General features: G+C 37.6%; 2 protein-coding genes across 4 annotated transcripts in view; one reads left to right on the top strand and one right to left on the bottom strand.

The window, feature by feature from the left end:
* Positions 1-460: 460 nt before the first annotated feature.
* The window catches only part of LOC136253921 (jerky protein homolog-like), a 151,598-nt gene continuing 124,983 nt past the window's right edge, over positions 461-27,075 (bottom strand). Inside the window, exon 2 of the mRNA XM_066046582.1 lies at positions 461-471. The gene's annotated coding sequence lies outside the window, so the exon portion shown is untranslated. The remainder of the gene's footprint in view (positions 472-27,075) is intronic.
* Positions 6,669-27,075, top strand: part of LOC136253893 (zinc finger protein 846-like) — a 53,891-nt gene continuing 33,484 nt past the window's right edge. For 2 of the 3 annotated variants that reach the window (XR_010700181.1, XM_066046554.1), the window contains exons 1-4: positions 6,669-6,827; positions 21,612-21,667; positions 22,953-23,044; positions 23,098-23,174. Coding sequence is in view for 2 of the 3 variants with exons in the window: in XM_066046554.1 (XP_065902626.1) it covers positions 6,809-6,827; positions 21,612-21,667; positions 22,953-23,044; positions 23,098-23,174 (244 nt within the window). In the remaining variant the exon portion in view is untranslated. Of the gene's footprint in view, positions 6,828-21,611; positions 21,668-21,815; positions 21,893-22,952; positions 23,045-23,097; positions 23,175-27,075 lie in introns of those variants that run through there. The other variant, XM_066046561.1, reaches the window with a different exon arrangement.

Raw genomic sequence — 27,075 nt, 5'->3', positions numbered from 1 at the left:
CTGAGGGCCGCACACTTTTTTTTACAGCTTGGCTGTTTTGGATTAGATATCTATAATTGTAGTTTAACCATCATGCAGGGCTGAATGGAGTTGATATACCACAGTGTATAAAAATTTTTCAGTACAGTGGTATGATAGTTTAATACCCTCCCAAAATCATTTTCTGAACATACTTTGATTTTGTTTTGTATCTGTGTGTTATACTCCTTGATGGAGTCCTACACAGTAATAGATAAATAAATAAATAAAAATCATTTTCTGAATATACTATGCAGCTCATGTGACTAAATGAAATGGAAACACCGTGGAGTATTATACGATTGTTATAATTGTAATTCTACACTTGCAGGTTTATAAGTACAGTACAATCAACCTAATAGTTTAAATTATATTAGCTACTAGCTAGTTAAATATTATTTGTGTAATAGGTATGTACATGTATGTGTAGTGTGATTGTGTGTGTACATGTAGCTAATGATTGCAGTCAAACCTGATCCTGACATAATGTAAGACTGCATGTATATATGTGTTGCGAGACAGCATAGCCAAGTGGCTAGAATGCTAGCCTGGTAATCGATAGGCTCCAGGTTCAATACTTAGCTATGCCTTGTTGCTGTTGTTTCCTAGAACAAGAAACTTTACACACATTGCTCCAGTAACCTAGCTGTTAAATGGGGACCTGGTATACACTGTGGAAACTTAAGGCTCCACGTGTGTGTGTGTGTGTGTATGTGTGTGTGTGTGTGTGCGTGTTTGTGTGTGTGTATGGTATGTGGTATGTGGATCATACACATATAGAGTGCATGGATGTACATACACTGCTTGAAGTTTCTTAGTTTACTACAGTGGTATATCCCCAGTATATGGAACAGTTAATTGTTTGGAATTTTAGTAGCTTTACAGTAAACCTGCATTCACTGATGTTTACTGAGAGTTTAAAACTTAGTAAAACAATTATGTTCCATATACTTAAAGTTACTGACATTTTACTATCAGTATAACTGGGCACAACTACAGTAAAGCAGCTTAACAAATTAGTAAACTAAGAACCTTCAAGCAGTGATAGATACTACTACTACTACATGTATGAGACAAAATTTCAATATCAACAACTGGAATGCTTTTGACTACTGTAGCAATAATTAGATACATACGTATCTGTCATACAAGACTGCAGTAATTTTGATCTTCCTGGCTCAATTATTACACTGCATAACATGGCTGTCTATTGAAAGCTATGTTCCATTAATCAGCGGTGTATGGGGATGGGTTCCAAGGGTTTCAAGAAACTCTTCTTAAAACTTTGACTTCTAAGTTTACAGCAGGTAGCATTAATTTTGGCAGTACAAAAACATGGGTGAGCAATGTAACAGCATGTATGCAGTACAGTACAACAATTTATAAAATTTACAAAGAGTACATGAGCCTGCTTGAAAGCATGCATGTTGAATAGCTTGATATACTCTAATAGAGCAGTCAATAAAACCTTCATGTAAAAAGTCCAAGTTCATCAATATGAAAAGGAACTTTATTGTTGGAAATAATGTGGAGTGTTAGTTTTCAGGGATTTTCATTTCCATTGGGGAAAGAATATTTCCAGTCTAGGCAGTAATATTATTGTGTATAGGCGATGGAAACCTGAGTGTGATTGCTATACTTATGGAGTGACCTAGCTTTGGTCCTGTATTTATATCGCATGCATTGGGTGTACAAAATGAATCCATGGTATGTACACATGTTGATAGTCAGAAATCAAAACAATGATGTACTGATTGTTTGTAGGTTATTCCACGTGATCCATATAAGTGATATAGCACTTTTATCTTGTGATTTGCAAGGTAGCTAGCTATATAGTGATGTTTTTAATTATCCTATAAATGTTTAGCTAGTTGCTATAACAAAATTATAAGGTTGTCTCAAAGTGTTATCTCATTTCTTTGCTAATTCAGGCTTATCAACTGATCACTCCATGGCTATATACATATTCTTGTGTAAATAATAGTCAATAAATAACAGAAAAAGAAAGTGTTCATGCCAAACTGTGGGCAGATAGGCGAACTCTGCCCAATCCTATGTTGATGGAATCATTGCCATTACAGATGCAGCACTACCATGTTGAACATCAATAGCAATCTTCTGAATCAAGAAGATTTTATCAATAGCAATCTTCTGGATCTACATATTCTGTATCCCTGACTGTTCTATTAGAGTTTCATATGCACAATCTGCATGCAGTAACATTAAGGGACAAAAGAGAGCTGGGTAATTGTCTATTGAATCACAAATCTATTAAATGGAGCTACTGTAGCTATACATGTATGTTTTTTCTACGGTATCAAATACAGTGCGCACAACAAATGCAAATACATGATGGCTACATACAAAAATACATTTGTAATGCACTTTTCAATTTCATGCCCCACCCCCGGGGCGTCTCCACACCCCAGGTGGGGATTTGACATTGCTTCTTGTCCCCACCCCTGGGACAATTGACAATTCACTGACCGATTTTCGGCAGCCGGTTGCATTTCTAAACAATAAAATCGCACTTGCTATAATTTTACTAGCTACAGGAAAAACGTGATAATATATTATTATTAACTCTTGATATTATCTATAGTAAAAAAAATAATAATAAAAAAAATTTACTAGCTAGCTACAGGGCAGGTTTATTACTTAGTCTAGTCGCATGCATGCAAATATGCGCTTAGTCATCCTTGAGGTGTTGTCAAATCCCCTATACTATTGGGGTAGGGACATAGTGGGGATTTGACGGCCGATTTTGCCCCAGTAGTGGGGAATTTGACACCACGATTGTCAAATCCCCTGCATTCCCCCACCCCTCTTCGGGGGTGGGGCATGAAATTGACAAGTGCATAACAGTCAAGTGTTAGTAACATGTCGCTGCAGGAGTTGGCGAAGGGAAGACCATCCCTCAGTAACACCTCTTTCTCTCAAAGTCAATGTGATGGTGCATGGCCTAAATAGTACTGAAGAATCATGCCCAGAAAGCTGTTAATCGCTGTCTGCCATCATTAAATCAAACTGCTACCAGAGCCCATCATGATCAGAAATTTAATCATATACAGTCTTCAGTAAACACGTATCTCTATTCATTCCTACCCAGAACTATTCCCCATTGGAACGATCTATGTATCCCTAATCTATCTACCATTGATCTTGAAACATTTAAACAATCAACTACTCCTACTTTGTAACTGTAACTTAGCACTTATTGTATTTATTGTAACTTAGCCCTCACTGTAATTTAGTATTCATTGTAATTCTAGCACTTATTGTAACTTACCACTTACTGTAATTTAGCACTAGTTGTAACCTAGCACCTATTGTAACTTAGCACTTATTGTAACTTAGTACTAATCATTATTGTAACCTAAATTATAGGCACTTATGTTATTGTAACTTAAACTAGGCACTTATGTGTACGTACCTTGTACATTAGCGTAAAAACCCTGTTGGGTGTTTGCTAATCAATAAAAATAAATAAATAAATAAATAAGTCCATTGAATTACAGTATATTGACCAATCGCCGCAATGTTGAGTAGATGAAGAGTTTTGTTTCTTCTTGCATGGACTCCTGGTCTATATAACATTGGTGCATGACTCACTACCTAATAACCGCCTGTAATAACCAACATACCGTAGCTAATCGGCTTTTTTTCGTTGTAAAATAATTTTCGTATGCAAAAAAAACTTCTATGAAAATTCTTACACGAAATTTTTACATAAGGCCACTCCTATTGGTAACTATGTTTCTGGTCCTTTGAAAATCAGTTTTAGGTGTGGGCGGAATTCAGCAACAAAGCAACAATGAAATGACTGCTCAATTAGAGTATTATTTTTGTGATTTACTGACTGTTCTATTAGAGTACTATGATATCGATCCGTACTATGCACTCTGCCCATTTCTTGCAGGTATTCACGGGTAAAATACACTTAGATACTTAGATTTAGCATATTTGTTGCAGCCCAATATTTGTTTCTGAATTCCAGGTTTTTCAAAAAGCTGATGCGGGCATTTTACCCATATATTTTTGAAATTTCATATTCTCCAAAAAAGCCTAGGATGCGGGCGGTGGACCAGAAACATAATTACCAATTGGAGTGGCCTAAGATTGAGCTACTCTAATAGAGCAGTCATTCATGTAAATCATACCAAAATATCTTTACAAGAAAAAAATGCACTAAAACAAAGTAGTACAGTGCACATTATATTATGCCTAGCTAGCTATATACAAGTATAAGGAATTTTAAAATTAAGTAGGGACAACGTAGTACCATAATAGAAAGTACTGAAACAAGCTGGATTAGAGTAGTATGTAATGTCCAATTGCAGTAAAACAACAAGAAGTAAATATCCCTATACTGTGTGTTTCTATCTTTACAGCACAGTAGGGATATTTACTTCTTGTTGTTTTACTGCAATTGGACATTACATACTACTCCAATCCAGCTTGTTTCAGTACTTTTTATCATGGTACTACGTTGGCCCTGTTCTAGTTTAAAATTCTTAATTTTTCTTATACTTGCTTGTGAACTTTTCCTGCAAGTTCATGACCACTAAACACACTGTATAGTAGTGCAAAGTAAGTTAACTGGATTCTGTAAACAGGTCTTTAACACTCATCCATATAATATATAGAAATAAGGCTGAGCAATGTTGGAGCTAACTATTGACTAGATTTGATGTCATTAATTTCCTTTAATTTGTCTGAAGCTATGAATCATTAAAGTTGGTAAATTGGATGTGTACGTGGGAAGACCCCTTTTCACAAAACCGGTCACGATATTACAGGTAATGACAGCACTATATACAAGTAGTCAGCAAATCTTTGCCAGTTAGCTAAATGTATAACACCACATATTATTGCTAAACTGCATTCACTTAGAAGTTCATCAAGTTATCTTACTCACTTTGTTTACATGGTAATAGTAGCTTTTAGCTATAACTACAGGGTGTATATGTGGTTTGCTTGACACATCATGTGAAGAAACTCAAAGAAAGTCATGAAGGAAAGCATGCTACCAGTCTGGATAATGATGAAGTGACAAGAGAAGCAGCTAGTGCAGGGGCAGATCTGCTGGGCTCAAGGGGTTAGAACCTCCATTTGGCAGACGCCTGACTGCTGACAAAGTTTTCTTCTCAATAAAACTAAAATCAGCTAGTTTATAATTATCAGTTGAAGAAATACGTATTACAAGACAAACTTACTTCTACCTTTGTTTACAGCAATAATACTTCAAAATAATATCACTTAACACTGCTATCTTTCTGTGATAAGCGCCTCTAAAATATTTATTGTCTGTATCTTCTAAAGCAACTATTAAAGGCTTCCATTCCATTTCCAAAGGCCTAAATGATAAGATTTAACAGTGAAACATTGCTGGGAGTCTATGTCCATTATGAGTGGTGCATCCTCTTTTAGAGGTCTGGATCCTGGTGCGCCTGCATGTAGTGAACAACGCTGCCTTGGTATGGTCACAGCAAACGTTTAGAAATACAAGTAGCTCAGTTAACTTTAATTTTTTGAAATAAAACACTTGTTTGATGATATTGGACAGCTCACTCAGCACTGCAACATCTACAACACGTGTCCACGGGTGTACACAAGTCATTACGTAATACTACTATATTGCATAATTACAATGTTGCCACGCCTGTGGATGGAAGCCCTACTATCGATGAAGAACCTTCACTAGTACAGAAGGATAAAGGGCAACACAATAGCACACGCATTGTATGCTTATCAATACGCCAAAGATTTATTCTTAAGTGAATTTCAATCATTTTTGTGAAAGAAATAGGGCTGTAGCTCTACCCAGTTTTCTGCTATGCTTGACTGAATGCATCAGGCAGGCAGTAGAAAATTCTGTCAAATAAAAAAAAATTTAAGTTCTATAGCAACTTAACTAAAATGTTTTGGGTCAATCTGAAGGTACTTTTGGGCTTGATTTTACTCAACCAATACTGTCATGTCGTTGTGAGGAAAAATCGAGGCAGGTTTTTGGGTGATATTTTATCACGGGCCACACCCACGCCCACACCTTCATTGTCCCTACTATACAGCACTATCGTACTATATGATACTACCGTACTGTATGATATAAGCTACCTTCAGTTAGCTATTAGTGTACACATTTAGCTAATACGTAACTAAACTATAGCAGCAATACCACAATAATTATACTATATACCCAAATTCACATAGATTAATGCATATACTTTTCTTGATTTTCTAAAAGAATCCATCTTGAAAACAAGTGAACCATTAAAGAACTTTTAGAATTAGTCAATTAATATAAAACCATTAGTATAGTTTAGCAATAATGGGGAATGCAGTTACGTACATTTTATTCCATGCAGCTGCTGTGGTGTCAACGTTAGATCTGAGTCAAACTATGCTCAAAAAATACTTTCAGGAATTTCCCTAAATATTCACCTATTGCGTTCCCATTCAATATGCTTGCATTATGCTCCTAAGGTAGCAAAATTTATTGTAGTCAGTCAATGCTCTATTAGAGTATTTCACTGTCCTATAGTTCTAAGGAGCTATGTACAATGTATTTGAGAAGCAACACCGAAATCCGCGTCCCATTCGTACGGATAGGGTAGATAGCGGGCGCCGCTACACTAACGTGTATTGTATAATTTCCGTCTTGATCGACTTCATCACGGTGTGTTCATGCACCCCTGAGACTTGACCGCCTAAGACAAGACTTGTACCCGGACTTTGGAGTGGTGTTCTTGACTAAAAATTATATGTTCTGTGTGACTGACAGATCGAGATGAAATACAGTCTTCGAAGTGAGTGTATTTATCTAAGCATTGATTGATTGATGGATTTTAATATTGTTTTATACCAAGTTGTTTATACTCACAACAATTGGCACAATGCCGTTCCTCCTTGTTGGAGCGATACTAAAAGCAACAAACTAAACAAATGCATATATAAACCATAGATGGTATATGTGACTGGATTTACGGTCTTATCGCCCAAGACAGGAAGTTTGATTTTTTCACACAAACACAAAGCTTAACGAATGCACTATCAAGTTTCACTGCCACAGTCGACCAGAGTAAAGTGGTCTGCTTTTGCTGGCTGCTTTTTTAGAGCACAGTGGCGAGCCGTACGAGTGGTCTGGGGTCTTGATGGAGCCCTGGCCAACCTGGAGATGGCTGTGTGTGGCTGTACAGCTCCGTGGTGTTGGGCAATGACCTGTGCTGTAAATTTCCTTTCATTTTAGCCAGTTCTGAGCACTGAATGGCCTATAACTTGGCCTGATTCATCCCAGCACGTTTATTTTCAATTTTTGAACACCATCTTGCCCGCCTTCCAGGGGCCCCGCCTCCCATCCTCCTTCTGGAGCTTGCCTGATACAGACAACCTCGGTCTAAAATGGTGGGAAACTTAGCTGTTGACTACTTCAGTGGATGATCAGGAAGGTAAGAAATTGTTGTGAAACGTGTGAAAATTTGGTAAGCGTAGCTACCACCATTGGCCAGCTACATCACACTGAATATTTAAAACCAACGTTTCTCGATACTTTTAAATGGGCGATAAGACTGGTTTTCCCAGAGACAGTCACATATTATCTATGTAGTCCAGTGCCTAAGCCACAAAACTGTTCACTTTTTGATAAAAGTGCCAAATTTCTTATGGGGTTTGTAGCACATGTGCTAATTAAGTGATTTTAGAAGGGGAGGCATGTAAAAAGTCCTTTGGAACCCTACTTTTTGGACCTTGACAACAAAACTATTTGTTTACATGGAAAACAATCAAGTTTAAAGGCTGGATCTAGTATTAGACCAGTACAAAGCCTGCAGCTGTGACATGATGGCCCATTAAAATGCCACATGAAACAAATTGTTTTCTCAGCCTGGTAGTAAACAAAAATGACTGAAAATGCTATTTTTAAGGGGAGATTGGAAACAGCTGAAATTGAAAACTGAAACAGAAAAACTGAAACCGAAAAAACTAAAATTGGTAAAAACTTCATATTAACAGGTACCTCTTAACAAAGACCACCTCTGTAATAAGACCACCTGTAAATAAGACCGACTCTAATAAAACCACCTCATTATAGCAGTTATGTCAAGTAGGTCCAACAAATATGGCTAAGGTGTACTCATAATGTAATAAAGTATCAATCAATCAATCGGCCAGTACTTAAAAGTTAAAATGACAGCTGCATGGTTGTACAAAATGATATAGTATCTTACCATGCCAAGACCTAAAGTCCATGGTCATGTCACAAATGAAAATGGAGCACTTGCACGCACAATTTACCTGCTGATACTGGATTTGATAATGGATTTCTTATGAATTGTGCATGATTAAGAGTTGCAAAGTTATAAAATCAGCATTAATGATCTTAGACTTTATGTCTTAATAATATAGTTAGGCACTCGTAATAGGCATCTTCGAAGATTTAAAAACCTGAGGTGACATCAATAATTACCGAGGCACAGGTAATTATTGACAGGTTTTTAAATCCTCGAAGATACCTATCTAACTTTTAACAAGACACAAAGTCCAAGATAATTAATAATTTAACTATGCAACTCTTAAACCCTGCACAATTCATATGAAATCCATTATCAATTCCAGTAAAATCATGCATGCAATTGTTCCATTTTCATTTGTGATATGACCATGGACTTTAGGCCGTGGCACGGTAAGACAGTATATCCTTTTGTACAACCCTGCAGCTTTTTGACTGATGATACTTTATTACATTATGAGTACACCTTAGCCATATTTGTTTTGACATAACTACTATAAAATGAGGTGGTTTTATTAGAGGTGGTCTTATTATACAGGTGATCTATTATACAGGTGGTCCTATTACAGAGGTGGTCTTTGTTAAAAGGTATCTGTTAATATGAAGTATTGACCAATTTTAGTTTATCAGTTTCAGTTTTTCCGTTTCAGTTTTTCAGTTTCAGTTTTCAATTTCAGCTGTTTCCAATGTCCCATTTTTAAGGGGTTGTATTAAAGTTTTGCATTTCCACTGCACACAGATCTGTAGCATCATGTACAAGGATCATCCTGATGTGTATCGTTTCTTTATCAAAAGTATATAACAAAAGTTATTGAATGATGAAGTTTTAATTGGTTACAGGTGGATACAAAATCATTGGAATGTCAGAGTATATACTAAACAACAAGGTATCTCTACAATACTAATTAGATTTGACCAACATTGCAAAGATAATTGCTTGATTTATGCATATACAGAGGGATTTCAATGATTTTGTGTCCACCTGTAACCAGAGTTGGGGAAGTTACTTCATGAAAGTAATATACTACATATTACATATTACTTTTATATCAGTATCAAGACACACGGTAGTGTGTCGTGCGGCCCAAGGAGCCGGCACACCACACCCGTGAGTATATTGACAGGAAGAACGAAAACGTCATTTTCACACCTTTGTATCTCAGTGATCACTTATCTGATTGGAACCAAATTTGCTACACAGTTGCCCGCCAGCCAGGGGAGTCTACATTCCAAATTTGAAGGAAATCGCTCCAGCCATTTCCGAGATACGAGCTGCCAAAGTTTCGTTTTTTTTTCTTCGTTTTTTTTCTTCTTCTTCGTCTTTTCGCACACTTGCAAAAATTGCTATAACAAGCAAACGCGTACTCCGATCGCCTTGAAATTTGGCACACAGAAAGGGAGTCCAAAGGCGAATCCTATCATCAAATTTGGTACAAATCCGATGAATGGTTCAGGAGTTATGACCGATTATTCGCGTAAAACAAGATCAATTTGTTGTCACGCCTACAGGGTAAACCGCTTCATGGAATGAGTTGAAACTTGCTATGTAGATGGAGTAACCATCGTAGGAGTGCCTTTTGGTGGTTTGAAAGGAATCGAGATAAAGACCATGGAGATATGACACAAAACCCAACCTGTGTCACAATTACGCGATCGATTTTACGAATAAAAAAGTATTAGTTTTCACGCCTACTAGGCAAACCGCTTAGAGCAATGAGCTGAAAATCGGTGTATAGCTGGAATAATATTCATAGAAAGGCCTTGCAGTAGTACAGAAGAATCGGATTACAAACCACTGAGCTATGATTCCAAAGCCAACTACGTGTAGCAAATGCGAGATCGAGATACTCTAATAGAACAGTCATCCTAATAGAGCATTCGGCTAATTTATTTACTCCATTATAGAATTTTATTACATCACAAGTTATTCTGTAGGGAGTTCAGCTGCAAACAGTTAATCTTATAGACAGTGCAGCAAGAAGCAAGTCACCTTGTGGAGAGTTAAGCAAATATATCACTATAGAGATTCAGAACATCACAAGTCACACTGAAGAAAGTTTAGCTATAAACAAGTCATGCACCCTGTAGAGAATTCAGCTACAATTAAGTCACTCTCTAGAGAATTCAGCTACACACAAGTCACTGTGGAGAGAGTTCAGCTACAAACAAATTACCCTGTAAAGAGATCAGCTACAAATAAAACACTTTGCAGAGTGTTCAGCTACAACAAATCAACTTTTAGAGCGATCAGCAATGAACAAATCAACACAAATCTACCTGTAGAGAGATAAGCTACAAACAAATAACCCTGTAGAGAGTTCAGCTACAAAAAAATCACCCTGTAGAGACATCAACTAGAAACTAGACACAATGTAAGGAGTTCAGCTACAAGCAATCACCCTGTAGAGAGTTCAGCTAAAACAAATCAACCTGCAGAGAGATCAGCTACAAACAAATCTCCTTATAGAGAGTTCAGCTACAAACAAATTACCCTGTAGAGAGATCAGCTAGAAACTAGACACAATGTAAGGAGTTCAGCTACAAGCAATTGCAAATCACCCTGTAGAGAGTTCAGCTAAAACAAATCAACCTGCAGAGAGATCAGCTACACACAAATCAACTTGTAGAGAGATCAGGTACAATCAAATCAACTTGTAGAGAGATCAGCTATAACAAAATCACCCTGTAGAGACACCAGCTAGAAACTAGACACAATGTAAGGAGTTCAGCTACAAGCAATCATCCTGTAGAGAGTTCAGCTAAAACAAATCAACCTGCAGAGAGATCAGCTACAAACAAATCACCTTATAGAGAGTTCAGCTACAAACATATTACCCTGTAGAGACATCAGCTAGAAACTACACACAATGTAAGGAGTTCAGCTACAAACAAATCACCCTGTAGAGAGATCAGCTACAAACTAGACACAAAGTAAGGAGTTCAGCTACAAGCAAGTTACCCTGTAGAGAGTTCATCTACAAGCAAATCAACCTACAGAGCAATCAGCTAGAAACAAATCACCCTGAAGAGAGGTCAGCTACAAAAAATCACCCTGTAGAGAGATCAGCTAGAAACAAATCACCCTGAAGAGAGGTCAGCTACAAACAAAACACTTTGCAGAGAATTCAGCTACAAACAAATCAGCTTGTAGAGAGATCAGTTACACACAAATCACCCTGTAGAGAGTTCAGCTACAAGCAAAACACCCTGTAGAGAGTTCAGCAACAAAGAAACCACCATGTAGAGAGTTCAGCTACAAACAAATCACCTTATAGAGAGTTCAGCTACAAACAAATCACCCTGTAGAGAGATCAGCTAGAAACTAGACACAATGTAAGGAGTTCAGCTACAAGCAAATCACCCTTTAGTGAGTTCAGCTACAAACAAATCAACCTGCAGTGAGAACACCTACAAAAAAGCACCTTGTACAGAGTTCAGCTACAAACAAATTACCCTGTAGAGAGATCGGCTACAAACAAATCAACCTGTAGAAAGATCAGCTACACACAAATCAACTTGTAGAGAGATCAGCTACAAACAAATCACCCTGTAGAGAGATCAGCTAGAAACTAGACACAATGTAAGGAGTTCAGCTACAAGTAAATCACCCTGTAGAGAGTTCAGCTAAAACAAATCAACCTGCAGAGAGATCAGCTACAAATAAATCACTTTATAGACAGTTCAGCTACAAACAAATTGCCTTGTAGAGAGATCGGCTGCAAATTAATCAACCTGCAGAGAGATCAGCTACACACAAATCAACTTGTAGAGAGATCAGCTACAAACAAATCACCCTGTAGAGAGATCAGCTAGAAACTAGATACAATGCAAGGAATTCAGCTACAAGCAAAATCACCCTTTAGTGAGTTCAGCTACAAACAAATCAACCTGCAGTGAGATCACTCACAAAAACGCACTTGTACAGAGTTCAGTTACAAACAAATTACCCTGTAGAGAGATCAGGTAGAATTCACCTTGTAGAGAGTTCAGCAACTAGGGATCCGCCGATTATGCTCATAATTTTACCTATTAGCTATGTTGCACTGCTCAAAAATTTACCTATTATGCTTAAATTTATGCTCAATACTTACCCATTATGCTCAAATTATGCCCAATTATTTATGCCTCAGTTCTCATGCTCTGCTAATAATTTCCAATTTATGGATAAATAATAAGTGGCTGAAGCATAAACTTACTTGTCAAAATGCATATCACAGAAAAGATCGATATACTCTAATAGAACAGTCAGCTATGTGATTGTTCTATTAGAGTTACTGACTGTTCTATTAGAGTATATCGATCTTTCTGTGATAGCTATTTTGATAAGCAAGAATTCATACTATTACACAAATACTCTACCTATTATGCTAGCATTATGCTCAATGCTTTCAGACACCTATTATGCTCATAATTATGCCAGCATAATCGGCGGGTCCCTATCAGCAACAAAGAAACCACCATGTAGAGAGTTCAGCTGCAAACAAATCACCCAGTAGAAAGATCAGCTAGAAGAAGTTACCTTGTAGAGAGATCAGTTACAAAGAAACCATCATATAGAGAGTTCAGCTACAAAGAAATTACCCCGTAGAGAGTTCAGCTAGAAGAAGTCACCTTGAAAAGAGTTCAGCTACAAAGAAACCATCATGTACAGAGTTCAGCTACAAAGAAACCACCTGTACAGAATTCAACTACAAACAAATCACCCTGTATAGAGATCAGTTAGAAGAAGTTACCTTGTAGATAGTTCAGCTACAACAATTCACCCTGTAGAAAGGTCAGCTAGAAGAAGTCACCTTGTAGTGTGTTCAGTTACAAAGAAACCATTAGGCCACTCCAAGTCATACCTTAGTTTCTGGTCACTCCCAAGCCTACAAATGGATGCGGGCTGGCGGATGATCAGGACTTCAGGACTATAGACTCTACTGTGACAATATACTGTATGGTATTATTATTTGCTCAATTTAGCAAATTCATGTTGATTTTGTTTTTAGTCAAACTTAACCAACAACATAAGTAGTTGTGCTTTGGCAAAAAATGCACTAGGAAAGTTGTTGATGGATCATGGCTAGCTATACACTGATGTATAGTATTTAAGTATATTTATTTATTTATTTAGAATATACTATAGGAAATGCTTTCCAAGTGAAATAAATGTCTCATTAGCTATGTCAGGAAAATATTGCTATGACTTATAGCTAAGTTGTTCAAATGATCATGATCCAAAATGAAATTTAACTTCTATTTTCACATCAGAAATTCTTCATTCAAATGTGAAGTCTTAGCCCACTAGCTATGTGTTTCCAGCCTTCTATTCAGTAACCTTGAGAAAAGTAACTGTCAAAGTTTTGAGTCATTGAGTGCTCCAGACTAGTGTTTTTTAGTGATCATCTGGGAATGTTTAAACTATAAGGGTTTCTACTTGCCAATCTAATTTTAGTTATGGAAAAGTTTAAGTTTAAGCTCACCGAATGTTGCCGGCTTTCCATACCCCTGCAGTGTTCAGTGATAAGGAATTTGAAGTTACTAGACTAATCATTAGAGGACTACATTTGAATTATAACGTTAAAGCTATGGCCCATCTGCATGGACTAGTAGTTAATGCTACTGAAATTATTTGGTTACAGAAGCATTAGTAACAGTTATAATCTGAATAGCTATATAATCAAGGACAAAACTAGCTATAGTTAGAAACATTTTATTAGTGTGGCATATATACCTAATATTAGAGTTAAGAGTAGTGTGACTGCTCTATTGGAATCCCTGACTGCTCTATTAGAGTATCTCGATCTTTTGCAGTAAAAAATAAGTGTCTTGCTGGGTCACATGCACTTAAGCACCTGTAATATTAATAATAGTCCTCATAAACTAGGGTTCCAGGTTTACCATGCGGGCGGGTGACCAGAAACTAAGGTTTGACTTGGTGTGGCCTTATGTAGAGAGTTCAGCTGCAAACAAATCACTCAGTAGAGAATTCAGCTACAATGAAACCGCCATGTAGAGAGTTCAGCCTCATACAAACCACCTTGTAGAGAATTCAACTACAACAAATCACCCTGTAGAGAAGAAGTTACCTTGTAGAGAGTTCAGCTACAAAGAAACCATCATGTAGGGAGTTCAGCTACAAAGAAACCACCATGTAGAGAGATCAGCTAGAAGAAGTTACCTTGTAGATAGTTCAGCTACAACAATTCACCCTGTAGAAAGATCAGCTAGAAGAAGTCACCTTGTAGAGAGTTCAGCTACAAAGAAACCATCATGTAGACAGTTCAGCTGCAAACAAATCACCCTGCAGAGAGTTCAGCTACAAAAAAATCACCCTGTAGAGAGTTCAGCTAGACGAAGTCACCTTATAGAGAGTTCAGCTACAAAGAAACCATCATGTAGAGAGTTCGGCTACAAAGACACCACCATGTAGAGAGTTTAGCTGCAAACAAATCACCTGTAGAGAGTTCAGCTAGAAACAAAATACCCTGTAGAGAGACCAGCTAGAAGAGGTTCCCAAAGCCAGCCATAGGCCGGCTTTGCAGTATACAAATACAAAAAGAAGTGATATCTAATCAAAAACAGCCAAGCTGTAAAAAAAGGTGCGGCCCCCAAAAAGGCCATGGTGAAAAAAGATGTGAAATCCAAGGTGGCGGCCAAGAAATGGCTGTGATGGTAGGTTAATGGTTACATTTTAATAACGACAATTGAGGTGAATTTTGTGCCGCTTGGTCTTGGCACCAAATTCACCTGAATTGTGGTTATTAAAATGTAACCATTAACCTACCATCACAGCCATTTCTTGGCCGCCACCTTGGATTTCACATCTTTTTTCACCATGGCCTTTTTGGGGGCCGCACCTTTTTTTACAGCTTGGCTGTTTTTGATTAGATAATATATTACAGTTACATATTACTTAGAATGAAGAGTAACTTAATAATATTACATATTAAGTTACTAACTAAATAATATTAGCTACAAATATTAAGTTACTAATGCTAAGTTACTTTTTTATTAAGGATGCTCGCGGCTATTTGAAGCCATACAACATGCAATTTTTGTATTGTTGCTAATACTCACATAATGTATAAAATGAATCCATATGCTACTTACGTTGGAAGTGCTTCTCTTTCTCTTCAACACAAACCAAACAGAATTCTTCTAGCCTATACTATTTTATAACTATGCGTAGTTCTTTATGAAGCGCTTAAATCGAAACTAGTCCTCCATTTTTCACAGTAGCGCACTGGAAACCACATTGAACAAACTTCAGCTTATAACTCACAACTCTATGTTTAGTATTAGTACACAGCGTACATAGAACTTAAGTTAGTACTAAAAGTGTGCTACACCATTCAAAACCTCATGTTCTCGGTGCCGTAACTCATGAAGCCATAATGCTACGGACAAAATCTAAACATAGACCTCTGGAGAATTTATCAGCGAATCTCCCTACAAAATTTGAAGCCTTCACGGCTATCACTCAAAAACTAGTTTTATTTTTAGTAAACATGTGCAGAGATTGCGTGCGCCCAACATTATTGATACAATAACCACACAAATTCCTATTGACCGCAATCACCAACTTTTCAAAATAATATGTCATAAACGCTGTTCTAAACACAAAAAGCTCTGTTTTCTCTTCTTCACACACAGGAACAGCTTCTTGCTCCGCCTGGAGTCTCCAAGTCGCTCTTGGATAGGTTATGCTAGGCACGCCATCATCAGCAGCTTGTAACGCCTTGTGATTCCAGCCGGTAACATTGTCCCCTACATAAGCAGCTTACAATTACAATACTAACTACCAGCATACCCTATCGCTCGAGAAAACAAGGCACGAACGCATGTTGCCTACAAGCGAAAAGTGCGTTCACACTTGTTGCCTTAAATAACACTTATTTTTAGATTAATTCATAACTGTTGATCCATCAGACAATCATTTGCTAACATTTCAGTGACGATTCTAAAGTGAAAAAACATGCTATTCTTCCTCGTGTTCTCTGGCGCGAAACATGTCCGCTTAACACGGATACTACAAGTATGTGTAGTAATGCCAATTATGATGCAATAGCCGCATGTGGTTTCTGGGCTGGCACTTAAACGGCTTCAAATATCAGCGAGCACCCTTAAGACAGCTAAGTTAAAGTTAACATATAAACCACGTGCAGTCATTTTATATTACTGCATTTCCAAAAGTAACGCGTTATATTACTCAGAAACGTGAATTGTAATATATATTACGTAACGTGTTATATTACATAACGCGTTACCCCATCTCTGCCTGTAACTAATTAAAACTTCATCATTCAATAACTTTTGTTATACACCTTTGATAAAGAAACGATACACATCAGGATGATCCTTGTACGTGATACTACAGAACTGTATGTATTGGAAATGCAAAACTTTAATACAACCCCTTAAAAATAGCATTTTCAGTCATTTTGTTTACTGCTAGGCAGAGAAAACAATTTGTTTCATGTGGCATTTTAATGGGTCATCATGTCACAGCTGCAGACTTTGTACTGGTCTAATACTAGATCCAGCCTTTAAACTTGAATGTTTTCCATGTAAACAAATAGTTTTGTTGTCAAGGTCCAAAACGTAGGGTTCCAAAGGACTTTTTACATGCCTCCCCTTCTAAAATCACTTAGTACATGTGCTACAAACCCCATAAGAAATTTGGTGCTTTTATCAAAAAGTGAACGATTATCTCAATTATAGGGTCTTAGGTGCTGCACTAATGTATAAACACAAAGCAAACAACCAGCTAATAACCAGTTTTTCCATGCTGGTTCACAACACTACTTTGATGTAATGATGGCCACTCTAATTGGTTAACACAATAATCTGAAGACTCTGACCAGTGCTTGTGACCAGGATTCCACCGACTCCCACACACCCATCTAGCAGCCCTACGCTTTACACTTTTCTTACCAGATGAATGAAGGTACCACACAGGAGAGGAATACTCCAGGATGGGACAGACTAAAGATTTGTAGACAGCAGCTTTGACTGAAGGAGAGCATGTATACAGAGAATGCCGAAGAATATTTAAGGATCTAGTAGCCCTTGCAGTTATAAACTTAACATGATCTGACCATTTGAGATGAGAATTAATGTAAATGCCTAAGTATTTTGGTAACAGTTTTCATGGATAGCAGATGGTTATTCAGATTGTAGTTAGCAGGAGGTGGAGAATGATTATACAAAATACAAATTGTTTCACATTTGGAAGAATTAGAGTTTAGCAACCATTTGCGAGACCATTCAAAAACTTGAGACAAATCAGCTTGTAGAAGATCTTGATCAGTGATTTCTTTAACTATGTCATCTGCAAACATCAAAACTGAGCTGTGTGAAATAGAACAGTGGATGTCATCAATGTATAGTAAAGACAATAGAGGAGCAAGCACAGAACCTTGGGGTACTCCAGATAAAACAGGCAGTCAGCTGGAAAATGAACCATTAATAACAACTCTTTGAAACCACATATAAGGAAGTTCCTAAGTCATTGCAAAAGATCACCCTTGACTCCCTAACATTCAAGTTTCAATAACAACCAGGAGTGAGGTACAGAGTCAAATGCTTTAACGAGATCAAGAAAAATACAATGTACCGAGTGGCACCTTTCCAAACAAACTGCCTAATCATAAATTGCTGTCAGTAAAAGGCTGACAGCAACGTTGAAATCGGGTCACTACTGCTGACCCGGATGACCCACTGACCCGGATTGACCCGGATGTGACCCGGATTGACCCGGATTAATTAAAGCTGAGGCGTGCGATAAGAGCTATGTTTCGGCTAGTCTCGAGCGAGCGAACAAGACTACGTTTTGAGCATTCGATTCGTGTTGAGTAAATATTGTAACTTCAGCCTAGCTGTAGGTTGAAGACCAAAAAAAAAAAAAAAAGGTCATCACCTACTGAAATAGCTACCCCTCACCATAGATACCCTCAGTTTCGTGCTACATACTGCACTTACTAATAAATGGGCGTAGCTGAGCGTATGTTGGTAACGCGATAAGTGGGCGTGGCTCACGAAAGAACTACGCGATATCATTTATAAGTTTCCACGTCGTCAAACGAACAATTTCGTTTCTCACGTGATCCAATCCGGGTCAGACCCGGATAATTTGTAAACCGGGTCGGACCCGGATGACCCGGAGAAAATGTGACCCAGTTGACCTGGATGACCCGACCCGGTTTTAACGCTGGCTGACAGTAGAGTGATGACGACGGAAACCATGCTGATGGTTACTGATAAGACTATGAAAGTCCCAGTAGAGGGAAGGAAATAAGTTGAAACCATTTACTGAGTGGAGCAGCAAGGAAGCCAGCACCCACTTTAAGTAGATAGGAAGGAACTATGTGAAACTAAGCCATTTCTTGTCAACTTGCCTATGTAACTCAGTGGAGTGGTGTAATTGTCTAGAGCAAGCCAATTATTGGCTAAGAAGCCTTTAAACTGGTTTTGCCCACCCACTTGGTAAACCATAAATTACCCCTGCTGAGTCTTGCTGACAAGTGTTAACATCATAATATAACCTCAAAATATGTAAATATGTGATTGTAATAACTGTTATTGTAAGGCAGGATGTTGATGGTCACTTTGGTACCACCCTAAGGCTTCCAATAGCATGTTGAGTACCATGATGTTGGGTAGATATAAACAGTGGACCATGGGGACCAAGAACCAGGACCCGGGATCCAATGGAAATTTATACGCTTCACAATATTCTATACTTGTACTAGGTATCTGTGCAAGTAGTCTTGTATTACCAATCCCAAGTTGGCCAATCCACTTTTCCTCGTCATGGCGTCCCACACAATGTTTATACCAATTAGAAATATAGGCTAGCCGGCAAGTTACTCTACAACCAGACCTCATATACAACATGGTGCTTTTTCACAATGTTTCTAAACTTTAGTAGCTAGGTGACATAATAGACTAGTATGCTCATTGTGCAGCAGGCAAGTGGCCTATAAATTCAGTCAGCTTCAGACACTTTTTCAGAGGCGCTTATAATTTCTAATTGGTATAAACGTGTGCCTGATCGTGTGAGACACTGTGACGGAGGAAAAGTGGATTGGCCATGCAAGACTACTTGCAGAGGTACCTAGTACAGCATAGAATAGAGTGAATTGTATAAAATTCCAAAAAAGCTGGATTCTTGTGGGTCCCCTGGTTCCGTCTTGGTCCCTGGGTACACTGCTTCATGATGTCTGCTTATTTACGATCAGACAATAACCGGTCAATATCCAATTATTCACCTTCCAATAACTGGTTTTAGTAAACTCTGCAGGTTCACAGCATTAAACTACATCAGAGATAAATCTACCTTACTATCTGTCAACTTCACAACATCTCAAACCATCAATCAGCAATTTCGTTTTCACAAACAGACATCCCTCAAATCCAGCAGCACTAGATATCTCTACATCCACCATCAATCCTTACCGTTACTCTTTTCACATTTTCTTTGGAACAACATACAGTACCTGTACCTATCTTACAGATAAATCCATTCCATGCTGCCCTCAGTATTGTATTTCTATTGTTTTGTTTTGTATTGGTATATTGTCCTTGTATCTTTTGTCCTGTTATTTGTATGTACTTGTGGGGAGCACTTGCAGGCTTAGCCTTCTGTGTAACCCTTGTCATTTGATAATAACAACAATAATAGTCTCAAAAATTCTCCAAAAGAGTGAAGTTTTTTAATGTTGGTTGGCAAGGAATTAGTGAATTTTATATCCTAGAGTAAATTACTATTACATCTGACTGGGTTGGCAAAATATGGTGCAGTCCTAGAAGCATGGTTTACATAGTCAGATCTTTTCCTCAATCTCCAATTGTGGAGGGTATTTGGAACAAATGTGAGCTAGCTTAGCTATATCATTTTGATAGCCAAAATCAGTTTAATACTCAAGAATTACTGATATATTAAATAGTTATAGCTTGAATGGTCCTCCCTTCACCTGAAACCAAAGTTAAACTGTCACCCAACGTCTTCGTGAATAGTAAGTGCCTCTGAAAATGTTATCATTTGGCATGTGTTTAAGCCATCAATAGCTCTTGTAACAGCTATAAGACTTCACAATCTTGTGCAATGGCCCAAATGATAAATTCAACAGTGAAAGGTGATTGTTTGCTGCTATGTATGCATCATTGTCAGAGTGGCTTCCCTGGAACTTGTTTGTGTCAGCTCCTGGATCCATCCCTGATCTTGACAATGATGCCGGAAGGTTACATGGTTGTATACAATCACTGATTGGGCTGATGGTTTTAAACACTAGGGCAAAGATTGAGTGCAATAAGCAGGTGGCAATATGTACATCGACGCACATAGTGTTTTAACTGCTTTTTATGCATGTCACTAGTCCATGGAACCTTTCTTAGGAACCCCCCCAATATAAAAACACTGTATACAGTAACTTTTATATATAGGACAGCTTCTGAGGTTATTTACTATTGACCTCTACCAATATAATTTTACTTCAAAAAGGCTAACAGTAATCTGGTCCCAAAGTGTCTATTACATAAAGTTAGGTACTTAATAATTACTCACAAGACAAAGTTTCAGCTTAAAACTCCAACAATATAATTAATGATTTTACACGATGTATGTATCATGGTAGTTGTAGTTGACACTTATTACAAGGAAGTGACACTGGTATGGTGTTTACTGTTATAATGGCCATACTGTACTTGGACAATACATGGTTTTTGGTCCGGCCGTTTCTGTTGCATAAAACGTTATCAGTAAAATGTAGAAAACAAGACCTGATGGAATGAAAATCTTTGTCCTCATTATAAAGGGTGTTTGTTGTTTTTAATCTGGAGAGTTTGATAAGAGGATTTCACTGTGGTCACAGATCTACCTAAAGCATATACCTACGTACATGTAGAGTCGGGAGGTATATAGTTAATAAAGGTACTTTTCAGATACTGATGTGGTTTTCTAATAATGCCGAATACTGTAGTAATTAAATTTTGTTGGGTTAGTGGTGGCCGTACATGGCAAGTTGTCCCATACAACCATGTTTATGCTGCTGAAAAGCACAGACCTCCTGAGGTATTCACAATGTGTTGACGTATTCACAATGGTTTGTAGGTATGTAAGTATAAATCATAGCTTACCCATATGTTTTTAAGAGTGTAAACTTTAAAAGGTATTTAGTGTCACCATGATATATTTTACTAATTATCATTACTGTACTTCAAAAAAGCAATATACAAGACATATCAAATCCCTTATCTGGTGATAAGGTGATAGTTCTACAGATATTTATATAGTTATTTTGTTATGTCACATGATGTGTAGATCGTGATGTCAAGAGTGTTCCTGACAACTTGAGAGTAACATCACATGATCTACAGGTATGTACGTATGTGGTAGAACAATTAACTTAGCTGTAAGTTGAGTGTGTTGTTATATATATCTTGTACTGGTGATCAAACCTGCTTGGTATTTTTATGTGGGGAATAGTGTTGAGTCCATGTTGTGAAGCTATGACAATTTACATCACTCAGGACCATTTAATGCCACAATTTAAATACCTACTCGAGTTGGAAAGAACATAAGGAAAATAAAATCGTATTATGGTTAGTGCTCTGTGATGTAAAGTAATACTGTTTATCGTGATAATACTTGTTTCTAACCCAGCCTTTTGTGCTTAATGTTGATGGTTTAGCAAGCCACACTATAAACAAACAAGAATGTTGCCAGTGCCACATTACAAGCACATGCCTACTTGTACTGAACTACATTATTTGGTGGTTTTTGGGATGCATACCACTTCATATTAGACCCATATACACAGCAAAAATAGTGTTCCAATACTACCTATTCTAACCCCGTCTTTATTCAGTATTGGAACAACTATTTTTAAAAAAGTCCCTATAATGAGACAAAACGAACCTCAAATCTATAAATGACTCTAATGTTATTCACTATTTGGGGCTGTGGTCTGTTTTTGTTTGAGCCAAGGTAGAACTTTTGGATTATTAGTTCCAACACCTAAACATAGACGGAATAAATACAGTCAGTATTTGTGTATAAAATATGCTGTGATACCCATATATGGCAATATTTTATTGTTACTAATACTGTGTATTCAAATTTCAATACTACCAAGCACTAATTAAGGTGGAACCGATGTTAACTGTTACCTGAATTAAATGATCATCCTGACATCCATTGTTACAAGGTTCCTGACATTGTGGTTCGCATAATGTAGTCAGTGCTTGCATAAAGGATATAATGGCCGGCCAACAATTTTACATAAATATACATTGTTTCCCTGTGTGGTGGTGGCATTCACCACACATGGCTATAGCATTTTATACCCATGATAAAAGTTTGTGATGTATGAAGTTATAAGTGGATCACACCATTCTTTTACTATGGTGGTTTTTGATGGCTTAATTTAGGAGGCACTGTTTAGTTTTGGAAGTTGTTTCTGTACTGTACTATTATCAAGAGTTAGTAATAATACTATTATTAACTCTTGCTGTTATGTGGATGTTATTTAGTGATACATCAGTTTTATCAATTTTGTTGGAAAAAGTTGTTTATAATACCTGTAGTCTGTACAATCAATTAGAGTTTTGTATGACATGCTATACTCTTGCATTACATGTTGCTATAACTTCAATTACAAAGACATGTTCAGCTAAAAGGAGTAGACCTCATGATAAAGCTATCACTAATATACCAAAAAGGAGTAAAACTGATAAGGTTGTTGTAAACAAAAGGTTTGTATATATTCTTGTCATTTATAATATGTACATGTGTCTTATTTGATTAGGATAAAGTGTAGGAGATCAAAGAGATTAGCTAAGAAGAGAACTACTCATTATGAGGAGCCAGTTATATCAGATGATGGTGAGTACATGTGTGAGTGTAGTAGCATAATTGTGTAACTACATACATACTTATTAAAATGTATTATACATCACACGTACAGTTTAACACCATAACCCCTACTGTAATTGTACAGCTGTGGAATATGGGTAAGTGGTATTCTAGGAAACATGGAAAGAGAAAGTGGGAAGGAAATGACCAACAAAATTATGCTCACGCATTATACAATCTCCACTGTTACTAAGTCTTGTCTGCCAGCAGTCAGTGTGGTAGTCACATGATATGCTAATTCACTTGTGTGGTAGTGTTGCTTTCACGCGTGTGGAGGTACACACAAAATGTGTTCACTGTGAAGTTAGATTTGAGCAGTACTATACATCACTAATACTATTGCGCACAAATCTAGTCTACACACATATTATGACTAGGCTGTAATCAAGCATGTGAGTCATCAGTCATGCGACAATGTGGTGTGGTTTCAGTAGAACTTTGAGAACGGGTGGTTTTTACTTGCATAAGGAGATGGTACAAATGCAGTAACACTGGTATTTTGATTACATCCGTAACATGCCTGGTTTACAAATCCATGTTACAAGTGTTATACTTAACAGCGTAATAGATGTATACCATACAAAAGTGAGGGGCCAGGGTCTGAAGCCCCCTCGGTCAAAATGCTTCATAAAATTGTGTTCCTAAAAGTAATAAAAAAATGAACATTGGGAATTGAACCACCAACCTCTTACTCTGAGAGTTGTTGTTTTATCACTGTACCAAGTATTTCCAGTTGTGTTAAGGTTTTGTACTGCTTATACGTAGATGCTATACTAGCATTTCTAAGCAGTATAATGTTCATTAACATAACTAATAGTTTTGCCAAAAGAGGTTTTTATTAACTGCAAACAGCCTGTTTTAACTAAAAAAAGTTGGCGATTTGGTCAAATTGTATCTATAAATTAATTCTGGTGAACACTGTGAAAGCTAAAATGGCTACTGCTTCTGGGGCATCTGGATTCAGTGGAATGGAATGGTGGACTGGAATGGTGGAATGGACTGGAATGGAATAGTGGAATGGAACAGTACTTAGGTAATTTCAATTAGTGGTCACCTCTTTAAAAAGACCACCTTCTAACAAAGACCACCCCTTTACAAAGACCATTTTACTTTAATATTATCTGAATTGTTGTTTTAGAGCCCTATAAGACAGTCTTATTGATGAATTGTGTGCCACATGTTATGTAAAGCCAGTGATATCTGATTTATGATACAATACAGTAGTAGCTATATCTTGGCGATACAAAAAAAGATGTGTCCACAAAACTAAAGCAACTGGCAACTAAAGGAGCTAATATCTGGTGAGGCCAAGAAATGAATGTCAATATATACTGGCAACTAAGTATAATTTTACAATAATCTTGGTCCTTTATCATTGACTTGTGCAGACTGACTGTATTCCTAATTAATTCCCTGTAAATCTAATAGGCTAGTAAATCGGTACGTTTCTCAATAGTCCGGTGTTGTAGAGGAGAAAAAAGGCGGCTAAATTACTAACCAATTACAGTTACAGGGAATTAATTGGGAATGCAGGAAGACTACGAGTCAATGATAAAAGACCAAAGTTTTATAATTTATAGCAAGTTATTTGCCTATATTTCTTGGCCTCGCCCAGATATTAGCTCCTTTAGTTGTCAGTTACTTTTAGTTTGATGGAGACGTCATGTTTGTACAGCCAAACTGTTTTTGCATGGGGTATATTGTTGTATTACAAATCAGATATCACCCTGACTTTTCTAGGCATGTGGCACACAACTGATCAATAAGACCATTCTATGGGGATACACTCTAAAACAACAAGATAGCAGCAATTTAAACATTAAAGTAAAACGGTCTTTATAAAGAGGTGATCTTTGTTAGAAGGTGGTTTTTATAAAGAGGTGACCACCAATTGAATTACCGTATTGCCTCGAATTACGGCTGGTCTCGTATAAACGCCGGGTTTCGTTTAGTAGCCGGGGGGTAAAAGCACAACTACAGAAATAAACGCCGGGGTCTCGAATAAACGCCGGGTACTTTTAAGTTTCTAATAAATTTGGGCAGTACCACCTGGTTTGCACCTGATATCGAATGGCAAAGCGGAAAGCTTCTTATGATATTACCTTCAAGTTAAAAGCTGTAAAGTTTGCCGAAGAACACAGTAAGGAAGGTTCCGCACGACATTTCAATGTTGATGCCAAACGAATCCGTGAATGGTGTAAGCAAAAGGACTCATTTACAGAACAAAAGAAGAAAGGCAACAGCTCTCGAAAAAGGCTTACAGGAGCCGGCCGAAAAGTAGACGATGTTGAAATGGAAGAAGAGCTTTTCGATTGGATTGTTGAAATGCGCAGACAAAATCTTCGGATTTCGTTGAGGATGATACAAATAAGGGCCAAGGAATTGTCCAGTTCTGATTGCTTTAAGGCACGTCGTGGGTGGTTGTATCGCTTTCTGAAACGCAAGAACTTATCTTTGAGGAGGAGGACTACTTTGGCTCAGTCAACACCAGCTGATTGCATTCCAAAGCTGGTAAATTTTGTCCTTCATTTACGACATCTTATGATAAAATCCAGCTTTAGTGAACAAAATATAATTGCCATGGATGAAACTGCATGCTGGATGGACATGCCATCAGACACTACTGTCACATTTTCTGGTTCACGTTCTGTGCCTCTGAAGACGACTGGAAATGAAAAGAACCACTTCACAGTGGTGTTATCAGCTAGGGCTAGTGGCATGAAGTTGAAGCCTTTTATAGTTTTTAAAGGAAAAGGTACTAGGTTGATCAAAGCACTAGAAAAGATCCCTGGTATTGTTGTCCGATTCAGTGCGAATGGCTGGATGAACGATGCGCTTACAGTGGACTATTTGCAAAGCATTGTTGGTGCACTAAGCTTTGGTCAGAGGCTCCTTGTTTGGGACTCGTACAAGTGTCACATAAGCAGTACCGTCAAAGCAGAGGTTTCTCGATTGCGACTCAAAACAGCAATTGTGCCAGGTGGTTGTACAAAATACATTCAATCCCCTGATGTGGTATGGAATGCAGCTTTCAAGAGCAAAGTTAGGAGTCGGTATGATGCATGGATGGCTGATTCAGCTGGTCACCAATTCACACGTGGTGGCAATTTGAAGGCACCTTCCAGAGTTTTGCTTTGTGAATGGATAAAATCTAGCTGGGCGGAAATTTCCTGTGAGACCATTAAGGCTTCCTTCAAGTCTTGTGGTATTACAACAGCCACTAGTGGTGCAGAAGATAATCTCATTCACTGCTTTAAGGAAGGCCAACCATGTGCAGATGGGAAGTCGATGCTAGATGAGAAATCACGCCAGTTATTACAACGATTGCAGGATGGCGACATCGATCCGTTTGCAGAGGAAGATGAAGAGGAAGATGAAGAAGAAGCTGAAAGTAATGAAGTTAGAATAGACGAAGATTTAGACGAAGATTCAGAAACAACCAGCAGCGACAATGACAGTAGTGAGTGACGGCAGTGCTCAGGACCATAGCTAGTTACTGCATGTATTCTATGTACAATACATCATTTTCAGTGTGATTTTCTTATCATGTATATACTGTACCATATTCTAATCATGTTCAATCATTAATATAAATTATTGATTTTTGCCAATAACAACATGCATACATTTCAGTCAATCTTTGTCAGTATCAGCCTCTGCAAGGAGCTTCTTTAGTTTTTTTACATGCTTTGAAGGCCCACAGTAAATATATTTGCAAGGTACTTCTAGGCCTTTTCCTTTCTTCCTTCTTCCAGTAATACGACAGTATACAGAGCCCCCATGTGAAATAAAACGCCACGTGATCATTGCAAAATTTTCTGGAATGTGGCCTACTATCTGGTGATCTTTAATTACAGCTACGGCGAAATCA

Source organism: Dysidea avara, chromosome 1, assembly GCF_963678975.1.
Source record: "Dysidea avara chromosome 1, odDysAvar1.4, whole genome shotgun sequence".
NCBI lineage: Eukaryota > Metazoa > Porifera > Demospongiae > Dictyoceratida > Dysideidae > Dysidea > Dysidea avara.
This window is presented reverse-complemented; position numbering and strand designations above follow the sequence as displayed.